The sequence below is a fragment of the Nomascus leucogenys genome, chromosome 22a, assembly GCF_006542625.1.
Source record: "Nomascus leucogenys isolate Asia chromosome 22a, Asia_NLE_v1, whole genome shotgun sequence".
NCBI lineage: Eukaryota > Metazoa > Chordata > Mammalia > Primates > Hylobatidae > Nomascus > Nomascus leucogenys.
The window spans coordinates 55692674-55708658 of record NC_044402.1 but is presented as its reverse complement, the minus strand read 5'-3'; the positions used below and the strand labels follow the sequence as shown (position 1 = coordinate 55708658).

The following is a 15985-nucleotide window of genomic DNA, read 5'->3' as shown; positions in this document are numbered from 1 at the left end:
CCTAATTTCTTCCTCACCTTGCTTGATTTTGCCTGCTTTTAAGAAAATATCAAGACAGTTTCTTCATTTTATAATAGCTTTTATTCGTCATGTTTTTATTCTGAATTTAAAACCTGCTGTGTTACTGATCAAAAATGCTTTCAGAGGCTGGGTGCAGTGGCTCACACCTGTAATCCCAGCACTTTGGGAGGCCAAGGTGGGCAGATCACTTGAGGTCAAGAGTTCAAGACCAGCCTGGCCAACATGGCAAAACCTCGTCTACTAAAAATACAAAAAATTAGCTGGGCATGGTGTTGCACGCCTGTAGTCCCAGCTACTCTGTGGGCTGAGGCACAAGAATCACTTGAACCCAGGAGGCAGAGGTTGTAGTGAGCCAAGATCGTGCCGCTGCACTCCAGACTGGGCAACAGAGCCAGACTCCGTCTCAAAAAAAAAAAAAAGTTTTTTGGAATCTACCAATGAGATATATATATATATAATTTTTTTTTAATAAATGAGGTTTGTTTGGAAAGTGTGACTCATTCAAGTTTTATTTGTTTATTTTAAAGCGAAGTCAGTACCTTGTTTACTTATAGTGAAAACAGTGAAAATGGCCTGGCTTTCTGTGAGCTCTTCAATGTTTTTAAATACTGAAAGTTGTTAGAGTACTGTTGAAATGTTTTAAATACCATGTTGTGGCAGACTAACCATTTTATATTTCAAAAAACCTCTTGATATATCTACTTACTAGACTGTTACTTGGGTTAATGGGGAGCTTGGGAAGGTTGATATGTAGTAGTTAGAATGTCAGATCAGAACCCTCAAAGCCTACCTTTGATGTTGACTTACAAAAATCTCTCTTGGTGGGCCTGACTGCTTTTCCCCTCTGCATTTGCTTTGTAACCTCAGTTTAAAACAGCTTCTGAATCTCTTTCCTTGTGTGAAAGGGCATTCTTGTGCCTGAACAGGTCTTGAAAGGTTAGGTAGCAGTTGCTAGAGATTTTATCTTTCAAGGTGCTTTGCATAAATAGGTTTTCTCTTCTGGAAGTTGTCCACCCAGCTGTAGAGTAGTTTTAATCTATAAATTGGATGTTTTCCATTTGGTTAAGGAGAATCTGGCCACCCATAACTGAGTATCAGGCATGTTATTTGAGAGAGGAAGAACATGCATGTGCACAGGTTCTTTGGCATCATCCTAGTCTGGCCTGAGTTATTTCTGTAAATAGAGTAGTAACATAGTAGGGCAGGCCTTGGCAATTTTTCCTCTGGCTGTCTTACTCTCATTCATAACCTCCCTAAGAAATAAGCACTCACTGAAAGAGCTACATAAATAATAATTTTCATGGCACTTTTGTCTTGTCATGTTTTAGGTGTGCTGGACATGCAGATATACCACAGATGAGATTGATAGGAATTGCATATAGTTGTTCCAGTAGCTTTCCTGAAGAAGGTGAATGTCGCACACTGTTTAAAATTAAATTCCTGGCCAGGCGTGGTGGCTCAACCCTGTAATCTACTTTGGGAGGCTGAGGCGGGCAGATCACCTGAGGTCAGGAGTTCAAGACCAGCTTGGCCAACATGGTGAAACCCCATCTCTACTAAAAACCCCATCTCTACTAAAACTACAAAAAAATTAGCCAGGCATGGTGGTGGGCGCCTGTAATCCCACCTATTCGGGAGGCTAAGGCGGGAGAATTGCATGAACCTGGGAGTTGGAGGTTGCAGTGAGCCGAGACCACGCCACTGCACTCCAGCCTGGGTGGCAGAGACTCCGTCTCATAAATAAATAAATAAAATTAAACTCCTAATATTTTTTAAGTCCTTAGATTTAGATTTGCAAAAACAGAACTGAGATATTTAATAACATAGATGCAAAATTCTAGGATTCAGACTTCTGTCACTGTAGAAGCACTGGAAGCTTAGTAAACCTGAGCAGGAAACTTTGGGAGTTAAAATGAAAATTTAAAACTGTCTCTCTAAAAATATGAGTAGACAGAATTCTCTTTACCAGCACCTAGAGCTTCTCAGTTGTTATACTACCATGCTTTGTTGTACAATTGTAGTGAATATTAAGCTGTGCATGTTATGATAACCCTAGTGTTTCTCTGACTTTGGTGAAATTTTTGTGATTGTCATATGAGAGGGTATCTTGGGCATATTGATCCAGAGTCGTCTTTAATTTTTGAACTTCATAGAAGTGAATATAAAGGGATGGGAAAAGAACTTGAGAAAGAACAATTATTTCCCCCATTTTTCTTTTAGTGCATTAAAATAGTTAGCTTTCTACCTTTCTCTTCAGTATGATTCTAGAGAAGATAATTTTGCTTCTTTCATTCAACACATTTTATTATGTTCCAGTCACTTTATTAGGTACAAGGGAGAAATGGTCACAAGATTGATGAAGGTTTCTGCTTTCATGGAGCTTAATATGAAATGCAGTGTCCACACTTATAAGGGTTAAAAAGGAGATCATCATTAAGGTTTGTCTTCTGCATTGCTATTTGGATATTCCTTACTGTCTCCAGACTATTTCTATAATTGTATATACTTACTAAGTCCCAGGATTTCTGGGACTGTTGGACTTTTGATTTTTGTGATGCTTGCTACCATCTCAAAATTGTAACATGACAGGGTTTTTTTTGTTTTTGTTTTTACTTTATTTAAAAAAATAAAGTGATATTTCATATCTGGAGAATTACAGCCTTAATTATATACTTGATTGTGATACTTAACTAGGAACGTCATAAAACACAGATTAGTCTTTCTTTTCTTCTAGATAGAAATCTATCCCCCATTAATCCACTTTGCAACTGAGACTTAATTTGGAGCCCAGTTCTATTATACTTCTCGAATTCAGATTTCAAGTATGCTTAGTGTAGTCCAGACAACTCGCTGGTATTTCCCTTCCTTCTGTGTCAAACATCAATATCTTTGACCTTTTCAGAGTTACTTGACCTAACAATTGTGACTATAAGAATTACATGTATCATTGATAACGCTCAGAAGGCAGGTGATTGGTTTTTCACTTCATAGCCAATGAACACTTCAGAGTTGTTGGTGGATAACTCTTCTAGCCCAGAGGTTCTTTAAATACTCCACTGAGAAGTAATAGGTATCTGGAGTACCAAGAAGGGCAGGACCCTAGCCAAATGCCAATGTTTAATGTTACCCATTTAATGTTTTACTGACTAACTCAGTTTCTCTGGAATATAGCAGCACTCCTTTTGCACAGCTACGATGACCCGATCATCTCAGCTGCTTGTGGTTGTGCCTAGGAGAGCTAAGTCTTTTTCACATCCAGGCTTGGTTTACCTTATTTTCTTATAAGTTCAAAAAACAGACACATTCTTGGGTTTTCATATAAACAGACATTATCTTGTTGCAGGTGTATGTGTATGTGTATGTGTGTGTATGTGTGTATCTTAAAGAATAGCTGTCAATTCAGCCCCATGACAGTAGTATAATTTTTCTCGTGGATTTTGGTCTTTAAGGAGACTGACATTTTGTAAGGTGCTTCATGTTAGCTACTATTCTGCTTGTTGTAAGACAAATAGGCTTTTGCCAGACCTCAGAAATGAAAAAGATAAATTGCGTGTATTGTCAGTATATCATCCACAACCTTTCCACCAGCAGTGGTTGCCCTTTATAGGGTTAACTTAGGACATTTTGTTGGCAAATTTTTTTAAAAGAAGATATGCTAAAACATAGTGGTCACTGCTTTAGCTGCTACACCTTAAGACCCAAGGAGCACAGAGGGTGCCATTCATAATGGAGCTGAGATCCCAGGAGTAGAACCCTGGTTGCCTTTCTCTGTCTGGTTTCTTTCCAATAGTGAGCCATCAGGTATGTCAAAACTGGGCACTTACAGAGCAAGGAACTGAGGCATCTTAGAGTACTGGTAGGAGATAAATGACAAGCACCCTCTGTTCTAAGAGTCCTACCATGTTCAACTTTTCACAGTGGTTTATTTTTATAATGAATGTATATAGTCCAAAAAAAAAGATATATAGAGGTTTCTGTCTACAGTTAAAAGGGAGTATATCAATTGCTGCATATTGGGGAGACTTCACAGGAAAAATCACATCTAGTCACTGTGTGGCTACCTATACCACTTGACTAGTGGGAACTAGTCAACACATAGATTTCTCATGAATTAGTTACATGAAAATAGGTACACAAGAGTGGGTACCGGCTGGGCGCCGTGGCTCATGCCTGTAATCCCAGCACTTTGGGAGGCCGAGGCGGGCAGATCACCTGAGGTCAGGAGTTCACGATCAGCCTGGCCAACATGGTGAAACCCCATGTATACTAAAAATGCAAAAATTAGGCCAGGTGCGGTGGCTCACACCTGTAATCCCAGCACTTTGGGAGGCTGAGGTGGGCGGATCATGAGGTCAGCAGTTCAAGACCAGCCTGGCCAACATGGTGAAACCCCATCTCTTGTAAAAATACAATAATTAGCCAGGCGTGGTGATGGGTGCCTGTAATCCTAGCTACTCAGCAGGCTGAAGCAGGAGAATTGCGTAAACCTGGAAGGCGGAGGTTGCAGTGAGCCAGAGATTGTACCATTGTACTCCAGTCCAGGTGACTCTTTACTCTAAAGAGTTACAGGTTAAATTTAACCTGTAACTCTATAAAAATCTATCTCCCTTTGACAGGTCTGATCGACCCTCCTTCCCATCCTTTCTGCAAGTACCTCCAACTGGTGCCATTGTTCCTGCGACCACAGTTCATTGATGTTATCAGGGGAGATCACCCCATTGTTTATATTTTCACCACCACCCAAGGTCTAAACTTTTACTGCCTTTTATATTCATGTGGTCTCTTGAGCTCTTGAGTATTTTATAGTTATGGACCCCAGAAGAAAAGTCATACCTCAGGCAAAAAGCAATTTTAAATTGAGAATAATACCATTGAAATTACTCCTTGTGTGTTTCATCCTCTTGTTTCTGTGGAAAAACTGGCAACAATCAGATATACTGTGAAAATGGACATATGTTACCTTTTAGTAGAGAGAGCTGTCCCCTAAACATGGCCCTGTGCTTCATCTCCATGGCTCTTCATGGACATCATTCTTAGGTTCTGCAGATTCAGTGTGACGTGTGGCCTTCCCTGGAGTCACCTGAAATACTCGTTGTCTTGAGGAACTGCCTTGCTTTTGCCTTATGTGCTTCTTCATAGGGTTAGACTATTGGTCAGAGGTTGTTGGTTCTGATAATTCCTTTTGATCAGTTGTGTGAGACAATATATGGCTCAGGTGTATGTGGTTAGGTTTATGTATGTATGTGAGAAAAAGAAAGGCCTCTTCTACAGTTTCATAATAAACTGCACCCAGCATAGGACCATTGATTGCCTAACATTTTTTTCTTTTGCTTGAACTCAGGGGCAGAGGCCTGGCCTCCAGGGGTTTGTCTTAAATATGTCGGGGGAGACCAATTTGGACATGTGAACATGGTGATGGTGAGATCGCTAGAGCCCCAAGAGATTGCAGATGTCAGCGTCCAGATGTGCAGCCCCAGCAGAGCAGGAATGTATCAGGGACAGTGGCGGATGTGCACTGCTACAGGACTCTACTATGGAGGTGAGTATGTCCTTGTGCAGCCCAGGGTAAAGGAACTAAGGTAACATCTTATAACATCCCCAGTGTTGCTCACAGAGCCTGTCAAATTGCATAACAGGGCATGGCCTCTTTTTAACAGTCACCCCATGCAGGTAAATGATTTGCATTTTATGACAAATTGATTTAGTCTAGTGCCCTTTCTTTTATCCTAGGAATATAATTTAGTGACCTGTATGAGGTATTATATTTTGCATTCTAAATAAATGTTTATTAGTGCTGTTGTTTTTATTATATAAGCTGGTAGATGCTGTAAGAATACTAAAGGCAGTCCTTGTTCTCAAAGTCTCTAGACACAAGTCATATAAAACAGATAATGCACAAAATGTGCATACTTCTTCCAACCTACTTGTCAAACTGCCAATATATCTCACTCCCTTCTCTTTATTGCCAAACTTTTTGAGCAGTGATCTATACTCACTGTCTCTTCTTTCGCGTTTTCCATTCACTCTTCAACCCAATTTATCCTTTATCCACTCCCCACTCCAATGAAAGTTAATCAGGGACTACCCTGTTTCCAAATCCGATAGCCTCTTTACAGTCTTCATACCAGCTGACCTTTTAATGATCATTTGGCACCATACTACACATGTTTTTTGAAATATGTACTTTCTTAGACTCATAGGACATCTCTCCTGTTTCTCTTCCTCTTCTCTGTTCTTTGTCTGTCTCTGTCTATTCTCAACTTTACCCTGGGATTCCTAGATTCTCAGTTGGGCCCCATTCATGGTTGGTGACCTCATCCACCTATGTGGCTTCAGCTGTCGCCAGTATACTATACACAGTGATGCTCAAATTAATATCTATAGCTGTGGCCTCTTTTCAGAACCCCACACCCATGTTTTAACTCGTTATGGGCAGAACTTTTAACATCTCCCGGACACAATTTATTATCTGCTGGGCATGGTGGCACACGCCTATAATCGCAGCACTTTGGGACGCTGAATTGGGAGAATTGCATGAACCCAGAGGCTTGAGATCAGCCTGGGCAAAACAGAGAGACCCTGTCTCTACAAAAAATAAAATTAGCCAGGCGTGGTGGGGTGAGCCTGTTGTCCCAGCTACTTGGGAGGCTGAGGTGGGAGAGTTGCTTGAGCCTAGGAGGTCGAGGTTGCAGTAAACCATGATCATACCACTGCACTCCAGTCTGAATTACAGAGTAAGTCCCTGTCTCAAAAAAACAAAACAAAACAAAAAAACCAACCTTATATCCTTCTCATTGGCACCCCCCTGAGATAATCGGGTCAGAAACCTGGGAGCCATCATTTGTTCTGTCATTCCTAATCAGAAACTGATTCCTATTGGTTCCACTATATCCTATGTCCTGGAGATCAAAAACAAATAAATAGTAAATAGTACTTGCCTTCAGGGAGCTCTTAACTGGACTCATGGCCTGTAGGCCAGTGGGACCTTTGGAGTTATTTCTAGACGTCCTAGAATTAATGATCTCATATATGTTTTTGGAGCCAGTGGCAACTTTAGAAATGTTAATATTAGAAAGAGTCTCATAGTGGTTATGTGACATCATTCTTTGCCTAAAGCCTTTGTACCTACTGTAATGAAGCTAAACTCCTTGGCACAGGATATAAAGCTCACGATCTGGCCTGGCCTCATTTTCACTCCCATCTTCGGTCATCCCCTAAGTCCCCCACAGTCAGTCCCCAAAGATGCCATATGCTTTTACTTCTCCATGCCCTTGCTCATTTCTCTCATTGCCTGAAATATCCTTTTATTTCATCAAACTCCTGCTCATCCTCAAGGCCCTGCCTGAGTCACCTTTCCTCCTTGCTTCCTCCCCCTTGCCTACTCTCCCCACTACCCTAAGAAAATTCATCCCTCCCCCTTCATTAATATCATGCACATGCTTGTTATTATATTTAACACATTGTATATTAGGTATTTGTTTTGCTTATCCTTTTATGCTACGAAATTGTGAACAATTTGTTGAATAATTGAATAATTACATATCAAAGTGCAGAGAGGTTATTTGTGCCTTCCCTGTAGGACTCCATTTTCAGGCAGTGTCTGCTAAGAATCCCCTTGACCTGGGATTGGAAGTTGTTTCTCCCACTGCTGGGCTCCTTTATATTAGCTCTTCACCTCTCACTCCTTTGTTTCTTCTCTTGGCACTTTACGTCTTTCTACCCATTTAATTTGATAAATGTCTCATGTCATCTTTAAAACTGAAGGTGACACATGTCTGGTTTATCTTTGTAACTCTCAAAAATGTTGAGCTTAATGCAGAATGGAGAATGGCTACTTAGTAAATTTTTTAAATACGTGCTACCATTTTTAAGGAGAGAAGAAGACAATATACATGACTTAAAAATAAAAAAAATCCCTTTGATTAAAAAATACTACTTCTCAATGTTCCCTAGTGGTTAAGAACACTAGTCTTGTTTTATGTGTGTGTGTTTTTAGTGTTAAATTTAAAATAATTATCACCGTGTGGGACATTACATTTTATACTCATAGCAACTCTCTCAAATTCAAAAGTAGTTGGAATATAAATATGGGGGGACTTTAAAAAGATCTTGGAAAAATGGAATTAAAAAACTAAAGGCCGGGTGCAGTGGCTCGAGCCTGTAATACCAGCACTCTGGGAGGCCGAGGTGGGCATATCACTTGAGGTCAGGAGTTCAAGACCAGCCTGGCCAACCTAGTGAAATCCTGTCTCTACTGAAAATACAAAAAATAGCCGGGCGGGTGGCTCACGCCTGTAATCCCAGCTACTCGGGAGGCTGAGGCAGGAGAATTGTTTGAACCTGGGAGGTGGAGGTTGCCGTGAGCCGAGATCGTGCCACTGCACTCCAGCCTGGGCAACAGAGTGAAGGCTTCATATATAAAAAAAAAAAAAAAAAAGATAAAAATAAGATATATAAACTTTATTTCTCAACATAAGCTTCATCAAGTTCAAGACACTTTTGTAAGTAATGATAACAGCCATTTAGTACATCCCAAAAGAACTGAGAGTCCTAGGAATTTAACCATGTAAATGCAGGTTTTTTTTACATTATTAACTGAAGAAAACTGGGTGTCCATTAAAGATTTTTAAGACTAGGAAACGAAAAGAAGGTAGAAGAAGCCAAATCAGGACTGTAAGGTGGATGCCTAATGATTTCCCATGGAAACTGTTAGAAAATTGCCTTTGCTTGATGAGAGGAATGAGCAGGAGCATTGTCATAGTGGAGTAGATCTTTTTCTGCTAAAGCTTTGGCTGACTTTCTTAAAACTAGCATGCGCACACACACACACACACACACACACACACACGCACACACACACTTTTTTTTTTTTTTTTTTTTGAGATGGAACCTTGCTCTTGTCGCCCAGGCTGGAGTACAGTGACATGATCTTGGCTCACTGCAACCTCCGCCTCGCGGGTTCAAGTGATTCTCCTGCCTCAGCCTCCCAAGTAGCTGGGATTACAGGCGCTCACCACCACACCTGGGTAATATTTTGTATTTTTAGTAGAGGCAGGGTTTCACCATGTTGGCCAGGCTGTTCTTGAACTCCTGACCTCAGGTGATCTGCCCATCTTGGCCTCCCAAAGTGCTGGGATTACAGATGTGAGCCACTGCGCCCAGCCTCTCTCTTTCTTTCTTTCTTTCTTTTTTTTTTTTTTAACTTGGTCACCTAGGCTGGAGTGCAGTGGAATGATCATAGCTCACTGCAGCCTCAAAGTCCTGGGCTCAAGTGATCCTCTTGCCTCAACCTCCCAAGTAGCTGGGACTACAGGCATGTGCCACCATGCCTTTTTTTTTGGTAGAGACGGGATCTCCCTGTGTTGCCCAGGTTGGTCTCAATTCCTGGACTCAAGTGGTCCTCCTGCCTCAGCCTCCTAAAGTGTTGGGATTACAGGCGTGAGCCACTGTGCCCAGCTCTCAGAACACTATTATTATTCTTTGGCCCTCTAGAAAGTTGACAAGCAAAATATCCTGTGGAGCCAAAAAAAAATTGTTGCCATGACCTTTGCTCTTGACTGGTCCACTTTTGCTTTGACTGGCCCACTTCCACCTCTTGGTAGCCATTGCGTTGATTGTGCTTTGTCTTTAAGATCACAGTGGTAAAGCCGTGTTTCATCTCCTGTTACAGTTATTTGAGAAATACTTCAGGATCTTGATCCCACTTGCTTAAGATTTCCATTGAAAGCTCTGCCCTTGTCTGCAGCTAATCTGGGTTTAACAGTTTTGGCACCCATTGATTGGAAAGTTTGCTCAACTTTAATTTTTTAGCCAGAACTGTGTAAGCTAAATCAGTTGAGATGTCTGTGGTGTTGGCTGTTGTTTCTGCTATTAATCATTGGCTCTTGTTCAGTTAGAGCATACACAAGATTAATTGTTTCCCCCAAAATTAATGTGGATGGTCCGCTGCTATGGGCATCTCCAGCGTCGTATTGTACCTTCTTAAAACAGGTTATCCATTTGTAAACTGCTGATATCTTTGGGGCATTGTCCCCATAAACTTTTTGTAAAGCATCAATGATCTTCCATAGTGGATTCAAACGTCACTATGAATTGGATGTTTGCCCTTGCTTCAATTTTAGCAAAATTCATATTGCTCTCATAGGGGTTTTTTTTAAACTGATGTCTTGTCCTTAGTGCCTCAAACTAGGTGCTGTTCAGATTTGTTATAATAAGCTAGTATGAGTTTATTTTGATGCAAAAAAATGTTGAAATCTATGCATAGTTTTTTCATAATACTCGTTTTCCATAAATTTTTTCTTTTTCTTTTTTTTTTTAATTTAATTTTGTGCTTACCCACCATGAACTTTTTGAAGATGCGTTGTATACTAGCCTTGGGGCAAAAACATTAAAATTTTAACTTAAAACCCCTAATTTTAACTTAACCCTTTATTGGTCTTAATAGTCTGTAAGTCGTTTCTCAGGACTTTGTGGAATCTATTGCCTTCAAGGGATTTTAATAATTCATCTGATTTTGTAGTTTTCAAGCATTTTTGTTAAGCTATGGAACCTTTTCCTTGACAGAAGTATATATGAATGCCTCCTTGTAAAATGGGAAAGGATAAAAATGAAATGTTTCGTTGAATTGGGGGCCCCCTTGGCTTATGTTTCCCAGCCCTTGTGTGTCTGGGATGACCGCTGGAGCTCTGTGGGGTATAGTTTGCCCACCTTTATCTGCCCCAGCGAACAGTTTAATTCCATTTTATAAAGCACTGTGTTTCATTGAATCCAAATTATTATTGGTTGTAAAACATACCCTAGTATCAGTAACAGAAAGAGAATAGATTATATATACAACCATAGCCATGAGCACATGGAAAAAAATAAACTTCCATAATAACCATGATTGGCTCACTCGGTTATTGAGTGTAATATAGTGGGTTAAGAGTGTGAACTGTGGGACTCTGTTGCCTAGGCACAAACTTGGACAAATTAGGTAACTTCTCTGGACCTCATCTTTCTGTTTTAACAACAAAAGATTGCTTTTTAGAGGTTTCTGTTTTTGGTGGAGTGGTTGTTTCTATAATTTTTTTTTTTTTTTTTTTTTTTTTTTGAGATGGAGTCTTGCTCTGTCGCCCAGGCTGGAGTGCAGTGGCGTGATCTCGGCTCACTGCAACCTCTGCCTCCCAGGTTCAAGCGATTCTCTTGCCTCAGGCTCCTGAGTAGCTGGGATTACAGGCACGTGCCACCATACCCGGCTAATTTTTGTCTTCTTAAGTAGAGGTGGGGTTTCACCATGTTGGCTAGGCTGGTTTTGAACTCTTGACCTCGTGATACGCCTGCCTCAGCCTCCCAAAGTGCTGGGATTACAGGCATGAGCTACCGTGCCCGGCTGCTTCTGTAATCTTTAGATGGTCTTCTTGAGAAAGAATCCACTCCCTTTAATTAATTCATTCATTCATTTGAGACGACGGAGTCTCGCTCTGTCACCAGGCTGGAGTGCAATGGCGTGATCTCAGCTCACTGCAACCTCTGCCTCCCGGATTCAAGCGATTCTCCTGCTTCAGCCTCCCAAATAGCTGGGACTACAGGTGTGTGCCACCACACCCAGCTAATTTTTGTATTTTTAGTAGAGACAGGGTTGCACCATGTTGGCTAGGGTAGTCTCAATCTCTTGACCTTGTGATCCGCCCACCTCGGCCTCCCAAAGTGCTAGGATTACAGACATGAGCCACCGCACCCGGCCCACTCCCTTTATTCTTATAATAACTCTTAGATTGTTTCAGTTCACGTTTCCTCTTAGAAAGAATTTTTGCTCTATTCAGTCATTTACAGGTCTCCTCCACCCTGTTTCAGCTTGGTTGTGCTCTCTCAGAGTTTCTCAGTGGGTGTGTTTTTGGCATGTGGTGTGGACACTTCTTCACTGTGTGGGGCATATTACAAGACCTCTGGCCTCCTCCCACTAAAGATCCGTGGCTTCATCTATTTATCTTGATAACAAACACTGTCCCCCACCACACAAATTTCTAGCTCGCTTGGTCCAAGACTAATAAGTGTCTGATTTTTGGCAGATTTATTTTCAAGCCCTAGCATTTTTCTTTTTTTTCCTCGACTTTGATACCCCTTCCCCCTCCACCCCACCAAAGGATTAGCTTCTTAGCTTTTATCTAAGCAGCAAATACTAACAAATAGTGGAAAGTACTAACAAATTCTAGTACTTACTATTTGCCAGGTATTATTTTGGGCTTTTTGCATATGTTACCTTGTGAAATATTAGCTGCATTTTATGGATGAGAAAACTAAAGACCAGAGAGGCTTAAGGTCTAGTAAAAGTTGTAAATTAGTTACGAATTATAGTTATAAATTAACAAAAGTAATTTTATTATCTTTGTCATTAATTTGGCTGTCACTACTATATGGGGTTCAGAAGGAAACTGGTTCTAGGGTGTTAATACTTGTTAGAGTTTAGTGAGGGTGGGGTATATGGTCCCAAAATCCTCTCTCTACTTCCAGAGTGAGTGGGCATTGAGGTGGAGTTGAGATTGACAGGGCTATTCTTAGGTAGTTGGGTGTCAGTTTTCCCCAGAGAGTTCCTGCCTGCTAGAAGATACTCAGTTCTATAGGACGTTGGACTCTGGGCAAAGGGTAAGCAGCATGAGTGATTGTCCCTGTTTTAGCCTGGATGCCAATAGTAATATGCTTCATCTCCTACTGACAGAGTGCCGCCTTCCAGATTTCCAAAGGGGAGATTTACCCTGTACCATGATGGTTTCCTCTGACTCTCAGAGTCCTAGTTGTGAAGTAAGCTAAGTCAAGTGATAGTCTGGTTATCTCGTACTTATGGGGGATTCCACTACTTGAAGTAGTTCTTGTTAAATACCTCATATGGGTCCCTAGGGACATTTCACATGTCGAGTAAATAACCTATGCATTATTCATTTGGTTTCTCAGAGTTTAGAAATGAAGCTCCCCTTATGAAGGTCCCAAACTACAATATATCCCACATGTTAGGAAACTTATTGGGTGCTCTATGTAAACTACACTGTTTATTTCCCAAAACCTTTGTGAATTCTTCCTTTACTTTCTCCATTTTATAGCATGTCCTCCCTCGTATTACCTCCCAGGTAATATGAGACTTTCCTTATTTCTTGCTTGTGTTTTAGTAACATCATGTTATAAAAGAAGCTTTGGTTTCATACAAACTTCTTCATACTAGAATCCATGTCTTCTACTCACATGCTATTCTGCCTGACATTTCTCCCAGTTACCTTGCCCTTTTGCCTATTAACCCCACCTTTAGAACATTGTTCTTTTATGTTGAACTCAAAAAGGCTTCATCTGCTTCTAGAAGATCCTCCATAAGATGCTTACTGTTTCAATTCTAATCTCTAGAATTCTCTAATACCAGAAATATGAGTAGCCCTTGAAAATAAGATTCCATTTTTGTTTTTTTTCTTTTTTGAGAGAGGGTCTTGCTTTGTCACCCAGGCTGGAATGCAGTGGTGTGATCACGGCTTACTACAGCCTCGACCTCCTAGGCTCAAGCAATCCTCCCATCTGAGCCTCCCAAGTAGCTGGGACCACAGGCATGGGTTTTTGTTTTTGGTTTTGTTTCGTAGAGATGAGGTTTTGCCAAGTTGCCCAGGCTGGTCTTGAACTCCTAGGCTCAAGCGATCCTCCCACTTCAGCCTCCCAAAGTGCTGGGATTACAGGCATGAGCCACAGCAACCTGCCAAATTTCATTTTTGATAAGAGAAATGCTAGGCCTAAGCTGTGACTCATATGGAAAATGTTTTAGAAGGAATGTTTCAAAATATAAATGAGATCTGTAATTCTAAAGTATTATGTTATGAGATATAGGCTATTTCAGCTTTGAAGAAGGAAACCTGCCATCAGTTGCACTGCCACCAGGTGCTGGTGATTGTTTGGTGGTCATTTCCAGATAGTTCTGTGTGAGTCAAAGTCAGTATGAAGACCCAGCATGGTGGGTCATGCCTGTAGTCCCAGCACTTTGGGAGGCCGAGGCAGGTGGATTGCCTGAGCCCAGGAGCCCAAGACCAGCCTGGGCAACATGGTGAAACTCCATCTCTACCAAAAGTACAAAAAATTAGCCGGGCATGGTGGCACGCACCTGTAATCCCAGCTACTTGAGAGGCTGAGGTGGGAGGACTGCTTGAGCCTGGGAGGCGGAGGTTGCAGTGAGCCGAGATCACTCCACTCCACTCCAACCTGGGTGGCAGAGTGAGACCCAGTTTCAACAACAACAACAACAGCAACAACAGCAGCAATGTGAAATGACTGTACTGTTCAGATTAACCTCTAAAATGCATATATGTGGGTCTTGAACCTTCTATGGGCCATCAAAAATTTGAAAATCAGATGAAACAGTGATCCTTTGTAAAGTGTAGTAATTAACAAGATATTGAATGTCCAGGCAGTAAAGCATCAAATGTTTTCACTGCCTAGTCACTCGGCTGTGAGTAGTGTTAATGTGGGCTGTTAGTGCTAATGATGTTTGCTTTAAAATTAATTTTCTTACTCCTCAACATACCATACACATGTATAGAAAAGGATTTGGTAGAGGGCAAAAATATAATTTGAAAGCTGCACCTTTTTTTACTCATAGTAGCCAGCGCCCTTCTGTTAAACAGAAGCTTCTTTAGTCTGAAATGTTGGATTCCAGAAATTCTGAATTCAAGAGAGTAGTGATATTTCCTTAAAGAATTTTTAAAACCAAGTACAGTTCTGTAGTAAAATACTAGCATACTTACTGTTAAAAGAAAAATAAATAGTTGTAAAACTATTGACTATTTTAAAGATTACATATTTCAGCATAATTTGTATCTTAATATAATCCTTAACTTTTTTATATATATGCATTAGTAAGGACTATAGCTTAGGCCAGATCTAGTTAAAGTGTTTTACTTATTTAGGGAATATAGCCCTGTCAGAGTATAACATTTGCAAACAGAACTTACTGCACTTCCCCATTTCTGAAGTGACAGTAATTTTAATATGCATCCTTGGTTTAACGATTACTTTCCTTGTAGGGGAGAGAGGAGGTAGAGCCACTGCCATATTAAATGAAAACATTAGATGGTCCATCTTGATTTCAGAGATATTAAACATTAATAAAAAGATAATACTTAAAAATTAGATATGTATGTTTTCTCTTTACAAAAAAAATATGTTGACATATATGCTGAAACCATTTCAGGTAAGAAATTCTTAAGAAGGTTTCACTGAATTGTTGTGTGATGGGAGTTTTTAGTAAGTGCCATTGTGTACACTTGCCCCTAGATCAGACTAGAACATGTTTCTTATAAATAAGGAAGTAAGCATAATTGACTTTTATTCAAATTATCAGTATATGCTATAAAACTAATATGTGGTTATTTTTTTAACATAATGATGATTGGTATCTTAAACAGTGTATAGGGCTTTTAAACTTTTATCTAATAGCTTAGTTTTTGATGCAGTTTATAGTCCTTAATTACTGTTCAGAATGTAGTCATAACTTCATTCTTAGAAACCTCACATTAGTCTGGGGATCTTTGAAGAGGATAATCTCCTATTGAAAAGCAGATTGCATTCTGTTCCTGTAATGATGGTTTGACACCAGCCTTATAATGATGTAATGGGTTTTACCTTGAAATGGCAAGGATATTTTTCGGTTAGAAATTAATTAGTTTGTTCTGTAATTTTTATTTTGAAAAAAAAATCTTTCTTTAGCTTTTTATTTTTCTCCTTTTATTGTTAAAGAGCTTATACTTTCCTTTATTTACAAAGGGAATGTCAGTGTTGGACATTCAGCCCCAAGAAAGAATGTTGTGAGCCTACCGGCCTCTGAATTTTTATTTTATTTTATTTTACTTATTATTTTGATATAGAGTGTCTCACTCTATCACCCAGGCTGGACAGTGTCAGGATCATAGCTCACTGTAGCCTTGAACTCCTGGGCTCAAGCAGTCCTCGCACCTCAGTC

The 15985-nt window shown here is 40.3% G+C and overlaps 1 protein-coding gene across 3 annotated transcripts in view; it reads left to right on the top strand.

The window, feature by feature from the left end:
* The window catches only part of ILRUN (inflammation and lipid regulator with UBA-like and NBR1-like domains), a 123212-nt gene that overhangs the window by 45704 nt on the left and 61523 nt on the right, over positions 1-15985 (top strand). For 2 of the 3 annotated variants that reach the window (XM_030803316.1, XM_030803315.1), the window contains exon 3: positions 5363-5560. The exons of the other annotated variant lie outside the window; for it this stretch is intronic. In XM_030803316.1, the coding sequence (XP_030659176.1) occupies positions 5363-5560 (198 nt within the window). The remainder of the gene's footprint in view (positions 1-5362; positions 5561-15985) is intronic. 3 annotated transcript variants of the gene reach the window in all.